This window comes from Rhamphochromis longiceps, linkage group LG23 (genome assembly GCF_057381845.1).
Source record: "Rhamphochromis longiceps isolate RC_006_pf linkage group LG23, R_longiceps_female_GT1.1, whole genome shotgun sequence".
NCBI lineage: Eukaryota > Metazoa > Chordata > Actinopteri > Cichliformes > Cichlidae > Rhamphochromis > Rhamphochromis longiceps.
The window spans coordinates 19,056,855-19,082,137 of NC_140578.1; the positions used below are offsets into that span (position 1 = coordinate 19,056,855).

Consider the following 25,283-nt stretch of genomic DNA (forward strand, 5'->3'; position numbering starts at 1 on the left):
TGCTCAATTAATGAGAAGTAAAAGGTGGTGAAAGGAGTAGTAGCCAGAAAAAAGATACAGCTCTTTTACACTGACCTTTTTTATTCTAAAACTGTTCCAGACAGCAGTGTTGTAGACAGCATTTGTAAACACTGCAATTTTGAGTTTTCTTATCACCGGAGTGCTTCAAACCTGAAATATCACTTTAATGCTTTACACACTATTGATGCCAGAAAACCACCCACCCAAACAAGCAGTTGCGGGAGTTTTCGAAAGACTATGTTAGATGCAGCATGTGGGAGCAGTATAGCAAGACAGCAGGACAAGCTAACATTCGCCATAGCGAAGTGGTTATCTACAAACTGCAGGCTGATTAGGCTCATTCCAATCACCATCTGCACCTGTTGGCAAATGGCTTGCCTGCATATAAGACCAGTGCTCTCAATGAGTCTATGCCAGATCTTCTGCTAACCTGTGTTAGTGTGAGGCCAGTTAGTGTGTTCTTGAGCATCATATCTCAAATATTGAAGGCATGATTACACTGTGACAAGCTGATATTCCTGGGCTTGAGACAGCTGTGCAACAATGGTGCACAGCTGCACTGCTTCAGGACAGTAAAGCAGCAACACTGATCATTTTATTAAGGATGAAAGAATTTGGACAGTTTTTAACTCTCAGTGACGCCGCAGTGTTGATTTGACTTTGGGACGTGAAGCGGATGGATTATTGGACCCAGATTGCTCCGCAAGGCTCCTGACTACAGTAGCTGTAATGCGCCGACAATCCATCAAGCAGTGCAGCTTCGTAGCTTACCAAAGTCTTAATTAAAACATTTTTTGACAGATTTTTGAGCGCTGTGTACCACATAAAATCGATTCGAGGTCAGTAAGCACAACCAGAATTCATACATAAGGCGCACCGGATTACAAGCTGCACTGTTGAGTTTTGTGAAAATTTAAGCATTTCAAGTGCACATTATATTCCAGAAAATACGGTATAATAAGTTCATAATATACTACTTTTGAATTCATTATTGAATGTTGCTTTGACAATGCAGTTAATCACAAAGAATCATGAGATTAATCACTCTTTAAAAAATGTAAATGCTGCCCAGCACTAATATCTAGAAATGTCTAAACCTCTAAAGTTGCACTGATTTATTCAAATAGCCAGTGCAGCAACAGTAGATAGAACATCTACTGACTGTGTGCTACAGTATTTTACTTCCATGCATCTATTTCTCTCTTCTTTCTTCATTTCTTTTTTCCCACAGATTCAAGTGTCCTGGTTTGGGTCTCTTCCAGTGTTCTCTGACTGGACTGGTGTTTGACATGACTCAGGAGGTGGAAGTTCTGTACAGGATTATCCAGTGGGATCAGAGTATCCTCCAATCAACTGGAAAGATGGCAGCAGGGCCGCTGTTTGAGATAAAGGGCTGTGAGGATGCAATTCGTCAACTCCACTTCCCACATTGTGAAACAGATGAAGGTGAACAAATTACTGTACTGACTGCAAAGTTCCACTCTGAAGAGCTTTTATTTTCAAAGGTCATGGTTGCAGACTTGGGAACAGAAAAACAACAAAACACTATTACAGCAGTGCTTATTCTGAAATTGATCCACAATTTAAAAACTCGGTCTCTTTAAGAAGCTCTTTTAATACTGACCTGTTGTCAGTTAACCTGGTTAACTACATGGTGCTCCAGCTGTTTCTTTTTAAGAACCACGTACTTTTCCAAACCTTTTGACATGTGCCGTTGCCATCAAATTGAAAATGAGCCAATCTTTTTCATGAAACAGTAAAATGTCTAAACATTTGAGATGTTTTGTAGCTCTAGAGTATGGAACCCCGCAAGGGCAAAACCTTTGCGAGTTCATCTTCATTTTTTTTTCCCTCCAGTGTCGCTTGCGGGGCTCCGTACTGGAGATCTGGGTTTGTATTTTTTGTAGAATAAAATTATCCAACTGAGAAAAAAATCTAACCTAGCAACACATAAAGCCAATTATTGTTCAAATTATAGACAGTTGTGCTTAGCCATTTCCTCAGAATTAGATTTGAACAAGTGACAAAAACTGTCTCTGTTTTCACAGCTGTGCTCTCTGATGACTTGCTGTCTGTCATCAACTTCTCCGATGATGGATTTAGCGTCCTACAGCCACTGAAGATCACAGATACTCATGTGATTGTAGAAGTCTCCCACCTCTCTGCCTTTGGGCTTATCTGGGATTTCATAAAGAGGTTTTTGACCATAAAGAATCCAGTTAAGGGCCAAGTTTTACTGTTTGTCAGAGCAACACCGATGGGAGCACAGACACAAAACCTTGATGTTTTTCTCCTGCCATGCAACGTCCCTCTGCACGAGGTAAAGTTGGATCAAATGCTATATCTTCATCGCTTTCAATACTTTTAGTGCAAGCAAAATATAATGTCAAAACAAAAGTGCTTTTATTAATGGGTATGAATGAGGTTAGGTGTATAAAGTGCTTTGTGTGTCAAGTTAAAAGTGAGATATAAAAATCAGTCCATTTACTTTCTTTTTTTCCCTGAGGTGTATGAAGGAAGTTGAACACAGCTAAGCTTTCATTATGTTAGATGGCTGAGCAAAACCCCAAACACCAGCTGGAGATGACGAGTATCACGCATCTTTCTGTGTTCAGCTGCACTTTGTTTTATGCTGTTCACATGTTCACATTTCATTTGTCTTCAGACTCTTTTTCATACATGATGATTTTGGGAGCTACTCCAGTATACCTTGAGATTGTGATGTTACAATTGGCATCCACTAGGAGAGCGTTCTTCAAGCAAATATTTGAATTGAATGGAAGCCCCTGACTATGGCATTATTTTTGTACCTCTTATGAGCACACACAAATTATTTTTGCAAGTACAAATTTAGAATTTTGAGGAGGAAATTATTGCTGCGTGCAAGAAATGTATTTCAGTGTTTGCTATTATCCATAACCAGAGATGGGCAGTACTGTAATCTGATTACTTTTTTCAATTAACGAGTAAAGTAAGGGATTACTATTGCAAAAACGGTAATTACATTACCGTTACTTTCCCGTAGTAACGCTGCGTTACTGCGTTACTAAAACCGTGATTTTTTTTGCGAGAATGTCTCACGACAGTGACGTAAGCGAGGGCGCCGTTAGTGACAACAGCTGTGTGCAGATCAACAATGGATCACATATCGATTGTGGGAGAGAGTATGAGCGTGCAGCGTTTAAAGCGTGGAAGTACTGACCTTACTTTGAGTTTGATTCCATAAAAAGTGACAAAAACATTAGTGTCCATCGTGCGTGGGAAGAAAACTTCTTTTTACAGCGAAAAAAACCCCCCTAAACTTCCAAGCAAGCACCGAGTGCGCAACGACGTAATGGGAAACTCACAGAGAAAGTCGCAGATTCTTCAACTGACCGTGGCACACCTGCACCAGGGTAAACCTCCGCCTACCATAGTCCTGCTATGACCGCTGAGTCTTTGACTTTATTTATGTTCTGCTGTGTTTTACTTGCATCTATTTGAAAGACTGAGTGTAAACACAAAAAATATTTTATTTTATGTGCTGGAATGTGCAGAAAATAGGTTTAAATGTTAAACTAATTTATTCAAGTCAGAGAATGTTGCATATAATTAAATTTTTGCTTGATGCATAAAGTTAAAAGATTAAAACTGATAAAACAAGTTTAAAAAAAAAAGAGACTTTTCCATTTGATTACATTTTGTATGATGGATTATGTAGAAAAAGTAGAATTGGGCTGAAAGATCTATCGCTTTATCACCTCTTCAGGTTGTAAATCGTGTTTTTAAAAAGTAACTAAGTAACTAAGTAATTAATTACTTTTGAAAATAATTAATCAGTAAAGTAACGGGATTACTTTTTTGGGGAAGTAATCAGTAATTAGTTACTGATTACTTTTTCAAGTAACTTGACCAACACTGTCCATAACACATACAATAACAGTCCCTCTCGTGCAGTCACAGACTTGGATGCAACAATTCTGATTTGCTGTTTTGGTCTCCAATCAGCTCGCTAGCTACTGCATTCCAGGAACACTGTCCAAAGTGTAGCTAAATCCAGTGGAGAATTAAACCAACAATGGTCCTAAAAATTATATATTTAAAAAAAAATAATTAATCATACTAACCAAAAATGGATTTAGCTACAACCAAAACAGCCAATCAATTTTTGCATCCAAGTCTGTGATTGGTTGGTTTTGTGGCATATTTATAACAATGTACAGAAAGAGTTGTGCGTGCAGGGAGCAGAGATGTTGAGAGCGGGAGCGACACACTGAGAGCAAGTCTGCAGATGACTGTGAGCACACAGAGCAGAGATCTGAGCAAGAGCAAAAACTGACCGAAAGGGGCTGTGTGTGTATATGTTTGATAGCAAACACTGAAATACATTTCTTGTACGCAGCAAAGAATTTTGTTCACTCAAATTAAACTTTCCTTTGCTCAAAATAATTTTCTTCTCAAAATGTAACATTTGTATTTGCAAAAATTATTTACATGCGCTCAGAATAGAGGCACAAAATAACGCCATACTCAACGGAATGGTTGAGATGTTTGTGCATTTCAAAATTTTGTACTAAACTCTATTTAGTATTTATACTAATCACTAAAATGTACTTTGTATGTATACACACTTATGAGATGTAAAATTGTAATGAAATACAAAACTGAAAATTGTTTAATTTTCAGTTTTGTATTACATCGGTAACATCAGTGATGTAACCTGGGTTCATAAGTGGTTCCGGGTCTTTCAACAATCAGGCCCCTTCTCCCAGGTGACCCAGCTAGGGTTGATCAAGCCCCAGCTTGTGTCCAGGTAGCTCTACCCTACATGCCACGCCTCTCTTCTTTTGATCCACAACCACCTCGATGCCGCTTCTGCTGCGTTGGTGGCCAATTTGATGGCCCTCTGCTGGGATCTCCCTTTGCACAGGGCTTTTGGACAGCAGCTTAGAATGTGCTCCAAGGTTCCTCTCTTCTGACAGAGGATGCAACCTGGTGTCTCCACCTTCCCCCATAGTTTAACATGAAATTAAAAAAAAACAAAAAAACATTACAAAATGGTGAGGAAATAATTTGGGGAATCTGAGCATCCGTAGGTCAGTAAATAAAGAAAGAGACAATTCTTTCCAGTTATATCGCTGAGCACACTCACAGAGCTGTTTATTTTCAAAGGTTATGGTTGTGTATTAGAGCTCAGAAACTTTCAAATGGAATCATTTAAACATTAAAAATATTTTATTTTTGTTCTTTTATTCTTGTGAGGTTGAAAGTGATCTGATTTCTGATGTGTCACTTGGCCTCTACTGAAAATTAAGCCTCTAAATAAAATGTTCTGGTGTCTCCTTAAGGTGAAAGCACAGCATCCACACTCTGTTTACATCCCGGTGCCTTCCAACTGTAAACTCATCAAAAATGAGACTTACACTGTTCTCTGTCCAACAGCCAGGAAAATCCAACCCAAGGTAAATATTGTACAAGAAAAATGACTAGTGCTACCTGTACTACTGTAGAGAACAGGATACCAGTTCTTCCTGGAGGATGTTGAATTCAAATATAAACAGAGATGGGAGGCATTTTAATAGCTTTGTTTTTCATACTCATCTGATACAGAAAGAGAAATAAGAGAACACTGAATTCTCTCTTTAGCAATAAAACATAAAGCTTTGTAGGTTGAGCTGCTAAACATGACAAAATATATCAACCATCAAGAAGAGTCAAACTCCTTTGTTTGAAAAAAATCTGACATCCTTAAACTCCAAAACAGTTTTGCTGTAGACTGATATGCTGAATGAAAGTCATTTTCTAGTGTTAAGCTAAATTTGATGCAAGTACTAGAAGACATTTTACTGGCCTATCAGTTAATTAACCCACAAACAGAGTAAGGGATCATGTAGAACTGTCACCCGTTCAAAATGGACACGCATATACTGAGTAGGAACCATGACTGAAATAGAGGCCCCTGGTGATCCACTGTGAATGGTAACCTTGCTAAAGCTTACAGTTTTTCTCAAATGCTAAAACACATGTCACAAACGTTACCACCAGGTCCCCCAATGTCCAAACACAACACCCTTCTCTAAAGCTACATAAACACAACCACACCTTCCCACTGCAAAACTCAAACTCCCACACCAAGAGAGCAGCTCGAAGCTGTCAAAACTGTAAACACTATACACAGCATTACACACTACAGCAAAACAATTGAAAACACAATGCTCAATTTGTGAGAAGGTTCTTTGTTTCATAACTGCCAATGCATATTTTAGAAACTATACAGTAACGGATCGTCGTAGATCTCTGCAGAGGATTAGGCATTTAGATTTGTGAGTTTCATATGAGTAGTATAAATCTATAGAAAATCCTGCATGTACGTACACTACTGTAACACAATTCAATGCTAAAACAGAATCTATTGCACACAACAGTAATCTTGAAAACATGAACAGGGTTTGAAGTTTTTTTATTTACGTTATTCACACCACACACACACCACAATCACTGTGCAGCATCATGTCGCTGAGCTGTTGCTCGCATCTCGTCCGTAATGATGGTGCGAGGTTGTCTTGCTCTCCCTCCTGGACCTTCTCCTCTCCCATGTTGGCCTTCTCCTCTTCCTCATTGGTCGCTCCTCTTCCTCCTCTCATTGTGTGGATGCTTTAAGCATCCACACTATTGAGTTCCTTCTTGATGTTTCCGTACACTTTTCGCCGTGGATCTACTTCCACAATTTTTGTGCTATTTTCACCGTTCAAATTTTAAACTATTCTGCTATTTCTGCTAATGACGGCTATGTCTTTTGGTATTTTTCACTATTATACTTTTTAAAATATTAAGCTTTTTTCCTTTAATTTGAAATGAATGGGAAACTTCTGCAATTCTGCTAAAATTTGCTTGTTTTTGAAACTTAACTACTTCCTCATATTTTCACATAGAGCAACCATTCAAACTTTAAAATGTTCTCAAATTATTGGGCTATTCAGGTATAAATCAGCTTTTTCAAATCTTTTACCGTTTTACTTTTATGCCTCTTAAAGTTTTCAGTTGCAAAATTGTGATTTTTCACAAAATACATGCGTTGTTATGGTTGCTATGCTCTTGGCTTCCAGTGTGCCACTGAAGGTTTTGCAGTCTTCTCTTCATGTCCGAACAACTTCTTGCTACTTGCTCAATTTTCACTCAACTTCCACAAATTATACATCAAAACTTAGGTATTTTTGCTGGCTTTCAGGAAATGTCACCATCATTGTTGTGGGACTTATAGAATGTTTGCAAATCTCCTCAGACCAACACAAAGTCGGAAAACTCTCCATAGAAAGTCAATGGAGAGTTTGTTCAAAATCACCGCTTGATTTCTGTAATGAGAGGCATATTCGAATCGTCATATCTCCTTAACAAAACAAAGTTAAGACATGAGGCTTGTCCCAGTATATCTTCAGACACTCCTAACACTCACAATTCAAGAATTTCTTTCTCACCTATTACCGTTCTGAAATGAGTTAGACTTGTTTGAGGGTAGCAAATTCGTCCTTCGCTCAGATTTCTTCAGATTTCAAACTCTGGAAATGAACCACTTTTTTCTCTCATCATAACTTTTTGTTGGATTTCCACAGAGACCTGAAAATTTCCATGACTGTTCACCAAATCCTGCTGTCTCTTATGGTGAAAGAATGATATCGATGCTCCAAATAGATTTAGAGTTACAAAGCGTTGTTTGAGGGCAGGTCAAGGCATTTTTTGCTTTGCTCTACTCAGTTATGGTGCATTACCAGTCAAATATCTTTAATAATTCATATTTTAATGATAAATTGTTAACACTTTAAGATTCCCCCATCTCTTCTGAACAAAACGGTGTAAGAATGACCGTTCTAGCCCCCACGGTTAGGAAATTATGGTCATTTGTTTGAGGGGAGTCATCACTATGAGAAATAGACTGTGCAATAATCCTGTGTCTCTCTGTGCTGCGTGCACCTGTTTTGGCGGGAAAAAGTACACAGCCTCTCTGATTGGTGGATTCAAATTCAGCAGCTCCCAGGCTGCTTGACTGAGCTAGAAACTTGCTTCTCTCTCCGTGTGTGTGTGTGTGTGTGTGTGTGTGTGTGTGTGTGTGTGTGTGTGTGTGTGTGTGTGTGTGTGTGTGTGAGTGAGTGAGTGAGTGTGTGTGTGTGTGTGAGACAGAGAGAGAGAGAGAGAGAGAGAGCCTTTTTATGGGATGATCTCATTGTAAGATTCAAATTCAATATATTTAGACTGGTTGACTGATTTGGATCTTGTGTGTGTGTCTCTCTGTGCATGTGTGTTTCCATATGTGTCCATATTTGTGATTGTGTGGCTGTTATATATATTTTTTGCCGATTTTTTTCATTCAACAAGTATATTTGAGGGACCCTTAGGATGTTCCGCATTTTTTCAGCTGTCCATTTTGCTTTTCCAATTTTTCTGTTTAAGTTATTACTATTGCGCTAAATCATAGCATTTCTGCTGTTTTATAAGATTTGTGCTAAATATAGTATTTCTGATTAATTATAGTGTTTCTACCAAATCATAGTACAGTATTTTTGGTTTTTATAGGATTTTTATAGGATATTTATATTGCTTAATATAGTATTTCTGCTTATTATAGGATTTGTGCTTAATGTAGTATTTCTGCTAAATGTAGTATTTATGCTTAATCATAGTATTTCTATATATTTCTGCCAGGTCCCCAGGCAGCCAATCCTCTGTGAGGACTAAGGCATTCAAATTTACATATCAGGGCCTGCACGGCTTCCCAGCCAATCATATATGTGGGCTGAGGCATTCAAATTTGCATATCGGGGCCTTCGTGGCTTCTAAGCCAACAAGTCATCGATATCATATATCTCTAAAAATTCATATTTTAATGATAAATTTTCAACACTTGACGATTCCCCCATCTCTTCTGAACAAAACGTTGTAAGAATGACCGTTCTGGCCAATACAGTTAGGAAATTATGGTCATTTGTTTGAGGGGAATCCTCACTATGAGAAATAGACTACAAAAATCCTGTCTCTGTGCTGCGTGTGTGCACCTGTTTTGGCGGGAAAATGTACACAGCCTCTGTGGATTCAAATTTAGCAGCTCCCAGGCTGCTTGACTGAAAACATGCTTCTCTCTCCCTTTGTGTGTGTGTGTGTGTGTGTGCATGAGAGAGAGAGAGACCCTCTTTAGGGCAGCATCTCATTGTTGGAAAAAAAATAGAATATATTCAGACTGGTTGACTGGCATAGACCCTCCGTGTGTCTCTCTCTCTGTGCATTTGTGTATACATATTTGAGTTTGTGTGTATCTGTTGGCTGTTCCTTCTTGTTTTTTAAATTTATTTTCTGCTAAGTTATTCCATTTTAGCAAAGTTCCTTTGCTTCTGCAAAGTTTTTACAATTTCTGCAACTTTTCAGCTTTTTCAGCTAGTTTTTGCAGACAGCTTCAGCTTTAAAGCATCCACACTGCATTTTCGCAGGAAATGCAAATTTTTCTAGTTTGAATTCCTCTTCCTCATTGGCCTGCTCCTCTTCTTCCAGGGCCAGCTCTTCTCCCTCCTCTGCATCAAATTCCTCTTCCCCTGACTCTGCCTTCATCCCTTGTGTTTGTTTGGAACCTTCAGCATACTGTGCACTCTGAACTTGCTTTTACATGTGGGTACAGCATTAGCAACAAGTGTCTTCAATTTTGAGTCATTGTGTGTAGTGAATGACACCAGGTGTGTTCCCTGTGTTCAAAGATTGGTGACTGTGGCAAGCATTTTGCATCACATGGGCTTTCATTTGAGGATATGAGCAGAGTTGTTTTGCAACATGTGTTTTAGCAAGGAAAAATGTGTTTAGATTTATGAGTACAGAGGGTTGTGTTTTGTGAATTGTGTCTTCATGTGACATGTGTTTATGGTACTGGAATATGGTGGCTACATTTAGTAAATGTGTTTAGACTACTGGTCATTTGGGTTACAGGATTGGCTTTTGTGTTTTAACATTTGAGAAAAACTGTAATAAACGTGCCATGGATAAAGGCATTGACCTCGATTCTTGTTTTCAGAAAGCTGAATTTGACATGGAGTTTGGACCAAACTACTATGCAACATTTGAGATCCGTTTTAATGTAAACACAGAAGAAGTCACTGTAACAGTTCAAGATCAAACCAATGAAGAAGTCTGGGAGCATGACATTGATATGGCAGGTAAAGGCTTCATCCTGCAGCAACATCATTTTCTCTCATAGTGTCCAATACTATAGAAATAAAAAGAAGACTCCTCGTATTCTCTGTAGCTCTTCATGAAAAATGGAAATGACAGGGCGATTGGAGTGGCAGGATGGTCACTCAGCTACACCAATTGAACTAAAATTAATACTAAATCAGTGTTAATGTTGCCAAAACAATATTGAAATGTAGTTTCCTCTGGTACCTGTAACATATTGAATCCATGGCTGTCTTAGTGGTGTCCAGAAAATGATCTGGGAAACTTTCTAGGGAAAGCCTGGTGATATCAGGAGACAGCATCCATTACACTTGGAGTAGAGAAGCTCTCATTGATAGGAATTTTGCCAAATTTATTAAACCCCCAAGACATGACAATTCAGAGCTGTAACCAGGAGGCAGATTTTTGTTTTAGATTACGTATTAATGTAGCAATAATTAAACCATTACCTAAAAGGGTTTAATTTGACACAGGTGTCTAATTAATTATACATGATGAGTTTCAAAACATATGAGTGTACAGTGTTCATCACAGTTATCACAGATCTGCTGTCCTGTGGAACCAGTTCCCAGTTTGGACTCCCTACTTTTAAGAATAGGCTTAAAACTTTAATTTTTGACAAAGCTCCTTTAGTTTTCACTGTAACTAAGAGATCCATTGATGCTCTGAGCTTTTCTTATTTACTACACTATGTGTTTATTCGCCAACTCTGCATTTAATCAAGAATCGCCAATTAACCTAACCTCACTAACTACGCTTTTGGACGTTGGGAGAAGCTGGAGTCCCCGGAGAGAACCCACACAAACATGGGGCAAACATGCAAACTTCACACCGAAAGGCCTCGGCCAAGTGGAAACAAATTCAGGCTGTGAGACAACAGTGCTAATGACCACACCAACATGCTTTAATATCTGTCTCTTTTTCACAGTGTGTCTTTTGTCCTGTCTTCCTCCCCTCACCCCTACTAATGTTTGTTCACTCTTCTTGTCAGACCCACCCTAATTGTCTTCACCTGTCTCAATCACTTTCAGCTGTGCCTCCTTCTCCACCTGTCTCCTGTAGCAGTTGTCAGACGCTTCACCAGAAGAGTGTACCGCAAAGCAGGATGTTGCCTCATCCAGGTAACTTCGGGGTTGTCCGTACTATGGAAGTAGTTTGCAATTTATCAGGGTAAATATTAGTGATGGGCAGATGAAGCTTCATGAAGCACTGAAGCTTTTCATCCAATTGGTTCACCCCAGCGCAAAGCTTCTTGAAGCTTCATTTGCTCTAGTAGGACACCTACTGGACGTAAAAATATTAGTTGGCATGAATTTGAAGAGTGTGGCCTTTTGCACACAGCCTGTAAATGTCAACAACAAAAGGAGTGTGTAAAACATGTATATTGTAGTAATAGCAGTACACTGTGTATATTTATACTGGCAGTATGGAAAATGATTATTTGGAAATGCTTAAAATGGAAATGATCATTTACTGTGAGGTGAGGTGTGGTTGGGGTGTGGACAGTGGTTGTGCTTTTGGTATGGACAGCTAGGTATGGACAGCTACACACTGAGCCTCAGTCCTGCCTGTTCACATTTTATTCTGTAAAAATTTTTTATGACCTTTTTAGTGGGGAGAACATAGCTAGGATTTAATGATTTAACAAATCTTATAAATCCTTTGTCCTCCACAATGCTAAATGGCTGGGAGTCCTCAATCACCATGCTAACCAGGTCTTCATCTATTTGAGATTGTTCTCCTGAGGAAAGACAATAAAGACAAAGCACAAATATAAATATCACACACGTAACTTATTACAGCTGTATAATATTGTTATATTATTTAGTAACATTACTGCATGCTATATTATCATGGCATTTGATGGCTCACCTGGTCTTGCTCCACAATCGATGTTCCCCTTATTCTCATGCAAAGCTCTGTAGTGCCTAAGCATGGATGAGGTGTTGTTGTTATATCCCAGCTCCCTGGCACATAGCAAACACTTCACCTTGTACAAAAGTCAAGACAGCTTAACATAAATTGTATTGCACCATCAGTATTATGAAAATACATCTTCTGTAGAAATTTACATACCTTGTTGGGAGGAATAAGATCAAAATGTTCCCACACAGGGGAGGACATCCTCCTCTTCTTAGCTGGCTCCATTCTCTCCTGACTTTCTCTCCTCACTCTCATAAACCTCCAAACTGTCTCCAAACTCTCACTAACCGCAACTCTCCATCAAACACCCACATTCTGAATGAAGTCTGAGGGGTTTATATCGCTGTCATATCTCGCGGCAAAGTTCGAACCACTTCATGAACCAGTCATGTGGTACAGCCGGGCAGCGAGGCATCGGACGTCATCATTTTCAGCTCCTCCCATAAATGAAGCAAGCCTCGATACGCGCATTGCGGGAACGCTCCCTCAATTACTCGACACAAGCTTCGAAGCCTCGATACAGAACGTCACATCACTAGTAAATATCCATGTTAACTCATTTTGTGAGCCTAACCAGCTCTGGAGCAGGTTTGGTTTCAAATAAGAAGTCAGCAGATATAAAATCAATGCTTACTGACCAATCAGTAACATCACCGTTCCTCGAGGATTTCTAAGACCCCTGCTGGGAGAGTACGAGGGTTGAAAGTTCTTCCGTTGCATCTAAAGTCGTTTTGTTTTTTAGATGCAACTTTATTCAAAGTCAAAGTAAACTTTGTGATCTCTCCCATATACAGTGCAGTATGCATAAAAATGAGATCATGAGGTTCCAGTTTAATTCAGTGCAAAAGACGAACAATAAATATTCAATATTCATTGATTTATACTTTTTTTTTCTTTTTTGCAGTAAACGATTTTCCAACGATGTTATCATTCTATAAGCACTTTTGTCTGATCTTAAGACACGACACATACACTGCAGTTGTTAACATCATATCAAAGCTGCATGTGTCAAAGTCTGTGTGGCAGACCGTGGGAAGTGGGGAATGAGGACCCAGATGCAGGATTCTTAATGATGAGCAGTGAGTTTATTTACAGTGATGTAAACAGTTCACACAAAAAAACCCCTGTGCTCTTCCCTGATTCCCGTGCCGTGTCTTCTTCCCAATTGCCTCACGTTCTCCGCTCCCGTGTGTCTGCACTCCCAGTGATTGCTGCTCTCAGGCTTCCTACGCTCCTCCTGGGGGGGAAACAATAGACTGTGGGCATACACTAACTTAGACTTTGCTCTCAAGACACTGACATGGAGTCTCTCACAATCATCCCACACCGGTGGGAGCTCCATCACACTCTTAAATAGCTCCCCCGATGAGCCTGATCAGCGGCAGGTGTGTGGCATGGTCTTCAGGTGTGGCCAGCGCCCTAGCAGGCCCACACCCACCAGGCCTGCAGGTGCCTGTCACCCAGCCTACAGGAAACAGCTGCACACACTACTCTCTCATCCTTAAATAAATATGAGTCTGCAGCTGAGATAATACAAAATAAAACTCACAGGATCGGTTATGTCCAGAGTTTTGGGTGTGCTCCATAAAGAGAGTCAACTGTGAGTCAGTTACCACGGTAACAGTCTCTGTGACCTAAACCTGCTCGTTTGCAGGTTTCCCTCTGACTACTCTCCTCCTGCTACACCTGAACCAGCTGACTGACACTTATAAAATCCTATAGCAGAGCAGATTAATTTACATTATTTTAAACTTTTTTAAAAACATTGAAATCCCAGTTATATCATAGTTTGCTATTTTTTATATTTATTTACCATGAGTCAATTTACAATCAATTCTAAATATAAAAGGATGGACACAGTGACTACATTGCAGTTTTTATTATCAATATCTAAAAAAAAACTGTGGACAGTAGTGATCTGTTATGATCATCACACTGAAAACAGTTTTATATTTGACTATAACTGACTGCGAGGTTAGTTTCATAATCATTAACATGCCAGTGTTCAGTGATCAGTGGACCTTGATTATGTCAAATAACATTTTATGAGGTACAGTGTTTGAAATTCAAGTCTGAACCAATAGTACATAATAGGACATCCATGTAGTTGTAAAAGCACGATCATATATTAAGTAATCTGAGGTATTCAGAATACGTTACTCTCATTGAGTAACGTAATGGAATACATTACAAAATACATTTGGGGCATGTATTATGTAATCTGTAGTGGAATACATTTTAAAAGTAACCTTCCAAACACTGACCACACATACCAATCATACGAAAGTGTGATCTGAAACTGTCCTTGGTCCACTGCCTGTTACAAGAAATTTGCACAATTCAAAACTTAAAAAGCAAAAACACAAACAAAAAAGTCTGTAAGATTCCATTTTGACTCTTTTCTGTTTTATAGCAGCAAAAATATATTTCAGGACTTGTAAATTTTTGTTTGTATTGTCTTTTCCTTTTTTATTTCAGGTTCTCCAGAGGTGAATGTCGCACCAAAGGTGAGTTTTAAGCTCTGTTAGCCTGCCCACTATTGCTGCTCTTCTGTGTGTTGATTTGATTTTTTACCCTGGCTCCCCCGTTACTGTTGTTTCTGTGTTTGCAGTGTCATATCTGTTGACCTAAGAATATTTCCATGCTTCAAAGTAATAATTACTGTGGATGGAAATAATAGATGGAATAATATTTTTATTGCAAAAGTGGTCATGAATTAGACCCAGTAATCAGGTCAAAACTGCAGAACAGTGGGAAAGCTAATCAGTGGCAAGAACGAGTCAAGGAGCTGGACTCCTGCGGCAATGAACAGCCAGGACGAGTGACATGCTTCCGCCTTGCTCTAGAATCTAGAGCAAGGAGGAAGCATGTCACTCGTCTAGATACTGGACTCCAGTCTAGATACTGGAGTCCAGTATCTAGACTCCAGTATCTAGAGTCTAGATACTGGAGATTAGGAAAAGGCCAACACAGATCAATTACAAATAACATCTTTTTGTGGATGATGGGATGAAGTCCCTTCTGAACTGTTACAAAGTTACATTAACATAATATTGCCTAAATTTAAGTAACATGGAAAATAACTAACACTAAACTCTGATTTTTAGCTGAAAGTTTCAACTGAGCTTCTCGAGATCCTGAATGATTTAGATGATGGGGACTTTGACACCTTTAAGTGGCACCTCAAGTCTGAGCTGTGGAAAAACATCAAGCCCATCCAAGAAAACAAGCTTACGAAGGCAGAGCGGCATGCAATGGTGGATCTCATGGTGCAGAAGTATGAGATAAGCGGAGCTGTAGAAGTGATGGAGAGCGTTTTATTGAAGATCAGCAGGAATGACCTGGTGGAAAAGTTAAGACTCTTAACTGTGGATACACCAATCTGACATTTAGATCACAAGTCCACATTCCATATTGTAACATTAATCTGACACTCTTCAGGTCTATGAGAAATATTTGACGTATATGTAAGTATTGTTGTGGAAGTTTTCCATTTAATAAAGCCTGCAGACAAGCGGTGAGCGATAGCTAACATTCTTTAATCGAAACACAAAAACGTAAACCAAGCTTGGTGAGAGAATGCATCATCGCGAAGATCAGCAGAGTCTCTCCTGAGCCTAGCATGGCTCTCAGTTAAATACCTCCTACAGGAACAAAAGGCAGTACACAGCTGTTTCACACCTTAAGGTTCACACTCCCTTGCTACCTCCCAGAGTCTCAAAGAGACAAAGATTCTCCCTGTGGAGTGGTCTGCTTCCCTCAACTTCCTTACCAGACCCCCACCATCTGTCTAACTGCATGAGTTTGAGACTTGCTAAAATCCATTGGCACCAAGGCATTATACAATAAAATAATGTGAATGATACATAAGTGAAATAAATTCTTCCACAGTATATACAGTCAAGCCCCTAATTATTCATACCTCTGGCGCATTTTGACCTACAGTTACTTTTATATAAAAACAGCAAGGTTTTTTTGACCGGAAATGAGACAGGTGTCTCCCAAAACATAATAAGACAATGTACAACAGGCATCATAAAAAAAAAAAGCTGGAAAAATAAAAACATTTTCCAGCTTTTATGTCCAGAATTATTCATACCCTTCTCAATGATCAATAGAAAAGCCTTTATTGGCTATTACAGCAATCAAATGCTTTTTATAATTGCAGACCAGCTTTTTGCATGTCTCCACAGGTATTTTTGCCAATTCATCTTTAGCAATGAGCTTCAAATCTTTCAGGTTGGAGGGTCTTCTTGCCATCACCTTGATCTTTAGCTCCCTCCACAGATTCTCAATTCAAGTCAGGACTCTGGCTGGGCCACTGCAGAACGTTAATGTTGTTGTCTGCTAACCATTTCTTCACCACTTTTGCTGTGTGTTTTGGGTCATTTTCGTGCTGAAATGTCCACGTTTGACCAAGGCCAATTTTCTCTGCAGACTGTCTGATGTTGTTGGGAATCATCATGCATTGTTCTTTATTCATGTTGCCATTTACTGTGATTAGGTTCTCTGGTCCATTGGCTGAAAAACACCCCCCAAAGCATTAGGTTCCCGCCACCATGTTTGACAGTAGGGATGGTTTTCTTTGGGTTGAAGGCTTCTCCTTTTTTACGCCAAATGAAGGAAACATCATTGTGACCAAACAATTCATTTTTGTTTTATCTGACCATAATAGAAGACCAGAAGTCGTCTTCTTTGCCCAGATGAGCATTTCCAAAGGCCAAGCAAGCTTTTGTGTGCCTAATCTGGAGAAGTGGCGTCCTCCTTGGTCTGCATCTGTGGAACCCAGCAGTGTGCAGTGACTGTCTGCTTTGAGACATTGCCACCAGCAGAGCCCAGATTCACCAGGATGGCCTTGGTGATGATCCGTGGATTCTTTTCCACCTCTCTCACTAGCCCTCTGGCCAGCACAGGTGTCACTTTTGGCTTCTGACCACATCCTCTGAGATTTTCCACAGTTCAGAACATCTTATATGTTTTAATAATACTTTGCACTGTAGCCACTGGAACTTGAAGTGGCTTAGATACAGCATGGCCTTGTAGCCTTTTCCTGACTTATGAGCAGCCACAATGCACAGCTGCAGGCCCTCACTGAGCTCCTTTGTCTTAGCCATGACTGTCCACAAACCAACTGCAGAGAGCTGCTTTTTTTCACCTGTTGATTTGATTAAACCAGCTGTTCCCAATTAATCAGGGTAATTAGGATACTTTAGAACAGCTTGCACACTTTTGCTCAAATGTAAATAAAAGCTGAGAAATGTTTTTTTTTCCACAATGATGCTTCTTGTACATCATCTTATTATCTTTTGGGAGACACCTATGTCATTTCTAGTCCAAAAATAACTTTCTGGTTGAATAACAGTAACTTTAAATCAAAATTTGCCAGGGGTATGAATAATTGCGGGCTTGACTGTAACTGTATGTATATATGAAATATATGAGAGAGAAATAAAAAGAAAAGTATTTCAGTGATGATGTCATTCCCCCCTTTTCATATATATATTTTTTAGGGTAAACAGTGTCTCAAGACAGACCAACACTTGGATTAGTCTGCACTAGAGATGGCACGATACCACTTTTTTATGTCCGATACCGATTCCGATATCATAAATTTGGATATCTGCCGATACCAATATGAATCCAATATAGTGTTTTTTAATCAACAAAACAGTTTTTTAAAAATATCTTGCTGCATTTTGTATAAGTTCATACTCAAGTTTAAAACAACAACTACACTAAAGCTATTCTGTTATACCTGTATGCAAAAAAAAAAAAATTTCATAGTTCAGCAATACTGATCAATCTAATAAACTTAAACCTACACCATCCTCCCTATTCTGGTATTTTAAAGAGTACTTAGCGTAAATATTAAGCAACCTAACTAATAGGGTTCCAACTCCCAGCAACAACAAAAATAAATAAATAAAAAATAGGGAACCACCCCTCACGCTCCACCTCATGATGCTTAATCAACGTAATCAACCTTAATTTGATGAAGTGTGAAAAAAATGCACAGAAATCAATTATTTTTCAAGAAATATTAAATAGATTCAACATCTTTCTTCAACAAAATTGCAGACTGCACAGATGGTACCTTCCCAAAGGAAAAAGTACTATAGCTTACTAGGGTATATATATTAGACTTAATAGTCACTATATACAGTAATTGACTTCTATTCATTTTACATCAAATTAAAACTTTGGGTGTAAGATTCGGATAATTATTTATTAAAAGCTAAACATTTTAAATGAGAATAAGAAAGAAAAGTATGTCTTTGTGCCCCCTTTTCCCTGTTAATGCCCTATCGCCCCCCCTGGCTAAACTTTGCTAGATCCGCCCCTGCACAGTTACCAGCCGTCAGCTAGTAGAAAAAGATCCTCGAGTAGAAAGTAATATTAAATAAATTCTAACAACAGCTTATCAAGCTTAAACGTGCTGCTGTTAATCTTAGCTTACTTCATTTGGTGATGATTTGCAAAGAACAATGTTTATTTCACTTTATTGCCTCAAAAAATATATACAAATTGCATGATAACCAATCTCAGTTACACTTTCAAACACTTTATTAAAAAAGTTTAGTTTTCTAAAGTTCAAATGTCTCAAGTGAAACTAACTTACCATACACAACATTAAAAAGACGCAAATCTCTGAACTTTTTTTCCCGATGTCGTCCAAGCATGTTGTACTCCACAGGTAATATGAGGAATTTCATCATCCTTCTTGTGGCATCTTGTGGCCCTTGAGGGCATCCACACAACTAGAAAAATTTGCATTTCCTGCGAAAATGCAGTGTGGATGCTGTAAAGCTGAAGCTGTCTGCTGAAAACAGCTGAAGAAGCTGAAATAAATATTTGAAAAGTAGTTGAACTTTTAATCAATTTGCAAAAATTTAAAAACTTAGCTGAAATGACACTTGGCCGAAATATTGTAACTTACTAAGAAATAGTATAAAATAGCAGAAGTATTGTAATTCAGCTGAAATGTTAATATTTAGCACAAACATAACAATTTGGAAGAATTGGTTTAACAGTTGTTAGATTATAATATTATTTTATGCCATGTTATACCCCTAATTAAAGATTGTGAATTATTATGTAGTTTTAGTTTGCATTATTCTCCTGAATTAGAAGAAGCTGATAACTATTACATTAGTTAAACTGATTTGCATTACATTAAACTGCTGACTTGTTGTGAATGAATGATATTGTTTTATGATGCATTATACTGCTGAGTTATAAGAAATCTAATTTGTCTGAGTAGAAGAGAACAGAGTGTGCTGGAGTTTTCTGCCCCATTTCAGCAGGAGCAGATAAACAGGGAGCCAAGGTCGTAGCTCAGGCGCTGTGTGAGAGAGAGCATGTGAATGTTTAGGCTTTGTATGATAAGGTGGAGGCACCAGAGGCTATAAAAGTTTGAGCAATGCTCCACCATTTTGAGATTTTGAGGCTGTCTGCATCAGTGTCCATCTCCCACGCGTGTGTTCATTAAAATCATCGTTTGACTCAACCCGGCCGGACCAGTGTTGTTATTGTGGTTTTTTCTCTTGTCTCCATCCCCAATATTTTGAACCTTAACAGCTTGGGGGCTCGTCCTGTGGTATTGGGGTGGAATTTAAAAGTTTGGACGGTCCGAGGTTGTCGAACGGACAGGCACGAGCCAGTGGTCTGATGTGAGTGGACAAAAGCCGGCTTATCTAAAGGTAAGGCACTACCTGTTGAATTATTTCCAAAGTGTGCCAAATTGGATATGACTAAATTAAAGTCTACTCACTGAAATTACTGGTAGAGTGTCTGTTTTGATTTTGATGAGAATCACCGTGTGTTATGCAGTTAAAGTTGCTTAAGAGTATTTAATGAAGTTGAAGTAAATATGAACGTAATAATGTTGGGTTTGAGTCCCTGGATATTGAGCTGAAGGCTCAGGTAGTTTGGTAGGGAAATTAGGACAGAAACTGTTCCCAGAAGTAACAGAGACTGGTTAATAGTTTTACAAATTAGGTCAGAAACTGTTCCCAGAAGTAACAGAGACTGTTTAATTGGTCGTAAAAAAGTTATCTTTCTTCGGTGAGACCCGTTATGGTAAAATTTCTCAAAATCGGTTAGGTGAAAATTATTATAGGACGGCAGCCCAGAAGTCTGCTAAGAAGCACATAGCCCGGGGGTTACGCCCCCTCCTGGCCGTGGACGCGCGGTCTTGACCTGTCGGCGAACAGGGTTAGTTCAGTTTGGCTTATCTGTGGGGTACAGGGCATCCTGAAATAAGCTAGGAGTTACCGAGTCTCCTCATCGTTTAAAACGGTGTCATGTGCTTGTTTGGACAAAGTTAAATTGAGTTAGGGATTTAGAAGTTAGGTCAGAAACTGTTCCCAGAAGTAACAGATACTGTTTGATTGATTACAAAAAAGTGAGACTTTCTTCGGTGAGACCCGTTATTTTAAATTTGTCGAAATTGTATAGGCGCTCTTTAGAAGTTAGGTCAGAAACTGTTCCCAGAAGTAACAGATACTGTTTGATTGACTACAAAAAAGTTGGACTTTCTTCGGTGAGACCCGTTATTTTAAATTTGTCGAAATTTGTTAGGTGCTGAATCTGTCAGGCCTGTCAGTGATTGTAAATATAAGACGTCTTTGTAATATAAAATAAAAGAGTTTTGTCTGAGCTTTGTGTGACCCTGTGTGTGACGTGCAGCTGCAGCGCTGCGAGCTATTTTTAGACGGTGTGTGAACATGCAAATGAGCGGTGACGCGCACAGAGGACTTTTGTTGCTGTTTAGCGTGTTTTTGAGTTTTATAATTTTGATTTGCAAACAATGATACATGCCTGTAAGTAAAACGCTGATTTTGCTGATTATGATACTACAAATAAGGTGTTGAATGACTAGGGTGTGAATGATGTTGGATTTTAAAGCGGAAACTCAGAGAGGAGTGTGTTGGGAGACTGGCATGTAGTCTGCAGTGCAAAGGTGGGCGTCTTGCCTGCTAGTCTATTTAACAGTGATGAAAATGATATTAAATAAATCTCTCAGTGTGTTGATACAGGTGGCTACGGGCCTGGACCAACTGCCCCCACAAGCACAGCGGCCGAAGCAAAATTATAGTAATGGAAACCAAACTCAGCAAAAATCAGCAGCTGTGGAAAAGACAGCAGCTAGCAGAGAATTAAAGGAGAAGTTAAGAGAAGTTTTTACACATAAAATTGCGGCCAACAGACTTGTGGAGGTTGGGAAGGTGCCTGGAGCATCACAACAAAAAGGTGAAATAAAAACACACACAAGCAGAGAAATGTGAGAGAGAGGCACATGCAAGAGGAATGCCTCGTTTGAGAAAAAAACGTTAAATTAGCCCATCTACAAACGCACATACACGCAATGAAGAAACAGCTTACACCCATGAACACGTGAAGATTTTCCAGCAAGTAAAGCAGTGAAACTTAACATACATCCGCCGTTAAATAATAAAGTTTATCCACTACTAACAAATAAACCCTCTGGGTTGCAGGACAACAACTTAACTTCAAAAAAAAAAAAAAAAAATCACAACCAGTGATAACACGACAAATTTAGTGGTTAATAAAAGTCAAATTGTGACATGTTTTCTTCTGATTGATTAATACAAGTGATTACTGAATGAAAGAAAATTCCATTTTTGTGCTTTAAACATGATCTTAAGAATTTTAACATGTACCTGTGTTGTCCTGTCAGCTTAGTGGGCCATGAGTGGATTATATGGAGAGAAAAAACAAAAAAAGGGGGAGAGAAGGCTGACACAGGGCCTGGTCCCGTTGTTTCTCCCCCTCTGAATAACACAGCCAATACAACATCATTTTCCTGTTCGTTTGTTTTTGTTTTGTTTTGTTTTTTCTCTTTATGCTTGATTACAGGCTGCTTTGTCGGCCCGGGAAGCCGAAGCTGACCTGCTCTCCCCTCTACCATCTTTGCTCTCTCCTCCACCATCTTTGATGTGACCCTGACCAAATGCTAAAGCAGCTGGACCCACAACAACAACTTGAAAATGTCAACAGTGCTGCAGGAAAATGATCTCATGCAGCGGAGACGGAGAGCGGTAATCCAAGGCCCGTTTCACTACACGGGGAGATTTCTGTCAGCGTCTTTTCTTTCTGAGAAGACTGAGAAAGGCCCGCCTCCCACAACCGATTCTGACCACCTTATATAAAGGAATTATTGAGAACATCCTGAGCAGCTATATCACTGTCTGGTTCGGGAACAGCACCATGCCGGACAGACAAGCTCTACAGAGGGTTGTGCAATCAGCTGAGCGCACCATTCGCTCCGAGCACCCTGACCTGCACTCAATCTACAGCAGGCGGTGCTGGACCAAGACCAGGAAGATCGTGAAAGACCTCAGCCATCCCAACAACAGACTGTTCTCTCTGTTGCTGTGTACGTGACAAATAAACATCTGGATTTGGAAAACGAGGCACTCGCAAAGCCACCAGCATTGTGCCTGATCGGACACACCCCTCTCACACACTCTTCACACTCTTGCCATATGGAAAAAGACAGCTTCAGCTGACAGAGCTGTGACGAGACGCCCATTAAGCCCAGATGAAAAGTGAGGCCGAGCAAAACCATGCTGACCTTAACCACTCTGCATTAAAACTGTGCAGGACAGTGACGGACCAACAATGACCATCGGGCAGCAAGAAGGGCGTGCCAGAGACAGGAGGAGTAACTGAGGTCAGGAGGCACCTCAGAATGGACAAAACACCAGGAGAAAATAAGCTGAAGGCACAGGTGTCGGGGCTCGGCCAGGAGCTGACCTCTGAGAAGAGCCGAACAGCAGAGCCGCAAAAGGACGTGGAGCAAAGCAAGGAAAACATCGATGTACTTCAATCTGAAGTGGACGGAAAAGATTGTGAGGTTTCTGCCCCTCAGTAAGAACTCAAGACATCAGAGCAGAAACTGAGCATGGCTCAAGAGGAGCTGGCTGATAATGGAACCCATCAGACTTGCAGTCCCAGACGCTGGACGTGAAGTCAGGCCGGAGCTTGCCGGGGCCAGATGAGCATCCCAGAAACGTCCTTGAGGCCTTTGTTAAGGTAACAGAACAAACACTGAGGTCTTCCACTGGTGAAGTTGCTGCTGCAGACTCTCATTTACACCCTCTGGATGTCAGCCGTTTCTGCCTGCAACAAATGGACAGCAGCTGCAATTGTACAGGCATAGAAACGGACTCCTCATACATGTGATATCTGCGACTGAGGGGCGAGTGTCGTGGAGGTATTGACACGGTGAGGAGGAAGAGGATACGGTGTCTGGACTGGCAGATCCCAGCAGCTCAGACCCCCAGACTTCAGGAGTGATGGAGCACTGGGAGCTTCTGCAGGCTCAGGACCTCAGCAAGGAGATGACAACAAAGCAGAACGAGCAGCAGTGACAGCAGCTGAACTTTGACCTGAACAAAATCTTGACTTGGCTGGGAGAAACAGAGGAAGAGCTGGAGCAGCAGCGTAGACTGGAGCTTGACACTGACATCCAGACGATTGAGCTGCGTATCAAAACCCTGAAGGAGCTACAGAAGCAAAAGGGTCAAGCTAAGGAGGAGTGGAATAAGGAGAAGATGCAGGATACTGGAGAAAAGCACTGCCCTAATTGGGGCCAGAACCAGTATGGACAGAACTTTGAGCAGCAGCACCAACAGATGCAAACGGACTGAAAAGGAGGAGGGCAGGACCCCAGGGCACGCTTCAGGCCGTGGTTTACCCAGAACACCAGAACAGGAAAGTGATGAACACAGACACCCACACAAACACACACATCTACATGCATTGACTCAGAATGAAGAGAAACACATACGAACATATGCACTCGTTGATTGAGTGAGAAATGACACACACACCCGCAAAAAATCAAAATGCTAATTCAATTCACTGAGAAGTGATCCACACACACACACACATCTACAAGCTTGTGCAATAAAGAGTGATACACACACACACGCTGATGCAACGAAGAATGCTTTACTAACAAATGCTGCACACAAACATCCGAATATGGAGTCGGGTACAACAATAAGAAGCCATTGATTGTTTATGGGTTAAATGCATTTCATGCCACACAGAGGGCATCTGTGTAGATTTAGGGGACAAGGTTTAAAGTAGTTTGGTTGTGAAAACAATGTCTGTGCGTGATGTCTGTTTATGGCTTGAGGCCTCCACTGAATTGTGTACTGTGCTTCACACACCCTGATAAGGAGCAGTGGTACAGAGTGAAAATGATGAGTGAATGATGTGAGTTTTATTTCGGAGAGAATATCAAAAGGTTGTGTTGATTTGACTCAGTTGTTTAAGTTTCCGCCAAAGCAAAACATTTGTGTGTAACCAGTGTCTACTATTGAATCAAGTCAATCCAACATGTCTTTGTCAGTGAAAAAAAAGGAGTTACGGTGCCTGTAGGCCTACACAATACAGTGTGTGAAGTTTTGGTTGATTTTTGGGTTTTGTTTGACACTAGGTTGATTCTATCAGTGAGGTTTGGATTGTTCTCTTTCTCTAAGAGAGAGAAAGATGGTTTGAACTTTGGACATGTTTGCAATGGGCCCCAGTATCTGTTATTATATGAGTGTTTTATTGTTTACGTTTGTTTTTGCTTTTGTTACAGTGCACTGAGATAAGAACATCTGAGAGGTGTGATCCACCGGTGGTGATATTTTGGTATTTTGTGAGTTCCTGATTTAACAAATCAGCTCTTTAATCCAGGCCTGAGAGATTGAACTTTAAAGCGCTATAAAATATTCTTATTGAAAACAGTCGCAAAGTATTTTTTCTCCATGATTATAATGAGCTTGGGAGAAAATTCACTTATATGGGACACTGATCCTGAAGCCTAAAAGGATTGCAGCGAGTCAATCCAGTCCAAAGAAGGAAAAACAAACAAGGAGCTGTTTCCTTTAAAATGATGACGTCATCTTGCTGGTGATGGAGCCTTGAATAGGCTGCGCGTGAGACTCCATTATCAGCAACTTCTGGTATGAATGTGTGTGGATGTATGCATATGACTGACGACTAAAAGTCATGGACTGACGACTAAAAGTTTAACTGACTTGATACTGAGACAAAAACGGTGCTGACTTTAGGATTATTGAATGTCCACAGACAATTCACCCAGCCTGTAAAAGAAGGGTGGATGTTTT

At 39.9% G+C, this 25,283-nt stretch overlaps 2 protein-coding genes across 2 annotated transcripts in view; both read left to right on the forward strand.

Annotated features, from left to right (window-relative positions):
• Positions 1 to 18,361, forward strand: part of LOC146641742 (uncharacterized) — a 68,641-nt gene extending 50,280 nt beyond the window's left edge. The window contains exons 8-14 of the mRNA XM_085397581.1: positions 1,253 to 1,467; positions 2,070 to 2,341; positions 5,349 to 5,462; positions 10,049 to 10,190; positions 11,241 to 11,330; positions 14,611 to 14,639; positions 15,240 to 18,361. Coding sequence (XP_085253707.1) covers positions 1,253 to 1,467; positions 2,070 to 2,341; positions 5,349 to 5,462; positions 10,049 to 10,190; positions 11,241 to 11,330; positions 14,611 to 14,639; positions 15,240 to 15,518 — 1,141 coding nt within the window. The 3' untranslated portion in view covers positions 15,519 to 18,361. The remainder of the gene's footprint in view (positions 1 to 1,252; positions 1,468 to 2,069; positions 2,342 to 5,348; positions 5,463 to 10,048; positions 10,191 to 11,240; positions 11,331 to 14,610; positions 14,640 to 15,239) is intronic.
• Positions 1 to 25,283, forward strand: part of LOC146641743 (uncharacterized) — a 142,461-nt gene that overhangs the window by 29,903 nt on the left and 87,275 nt on the right. The gene's annotated exons all lie outside the window — the stretch shown is intronic.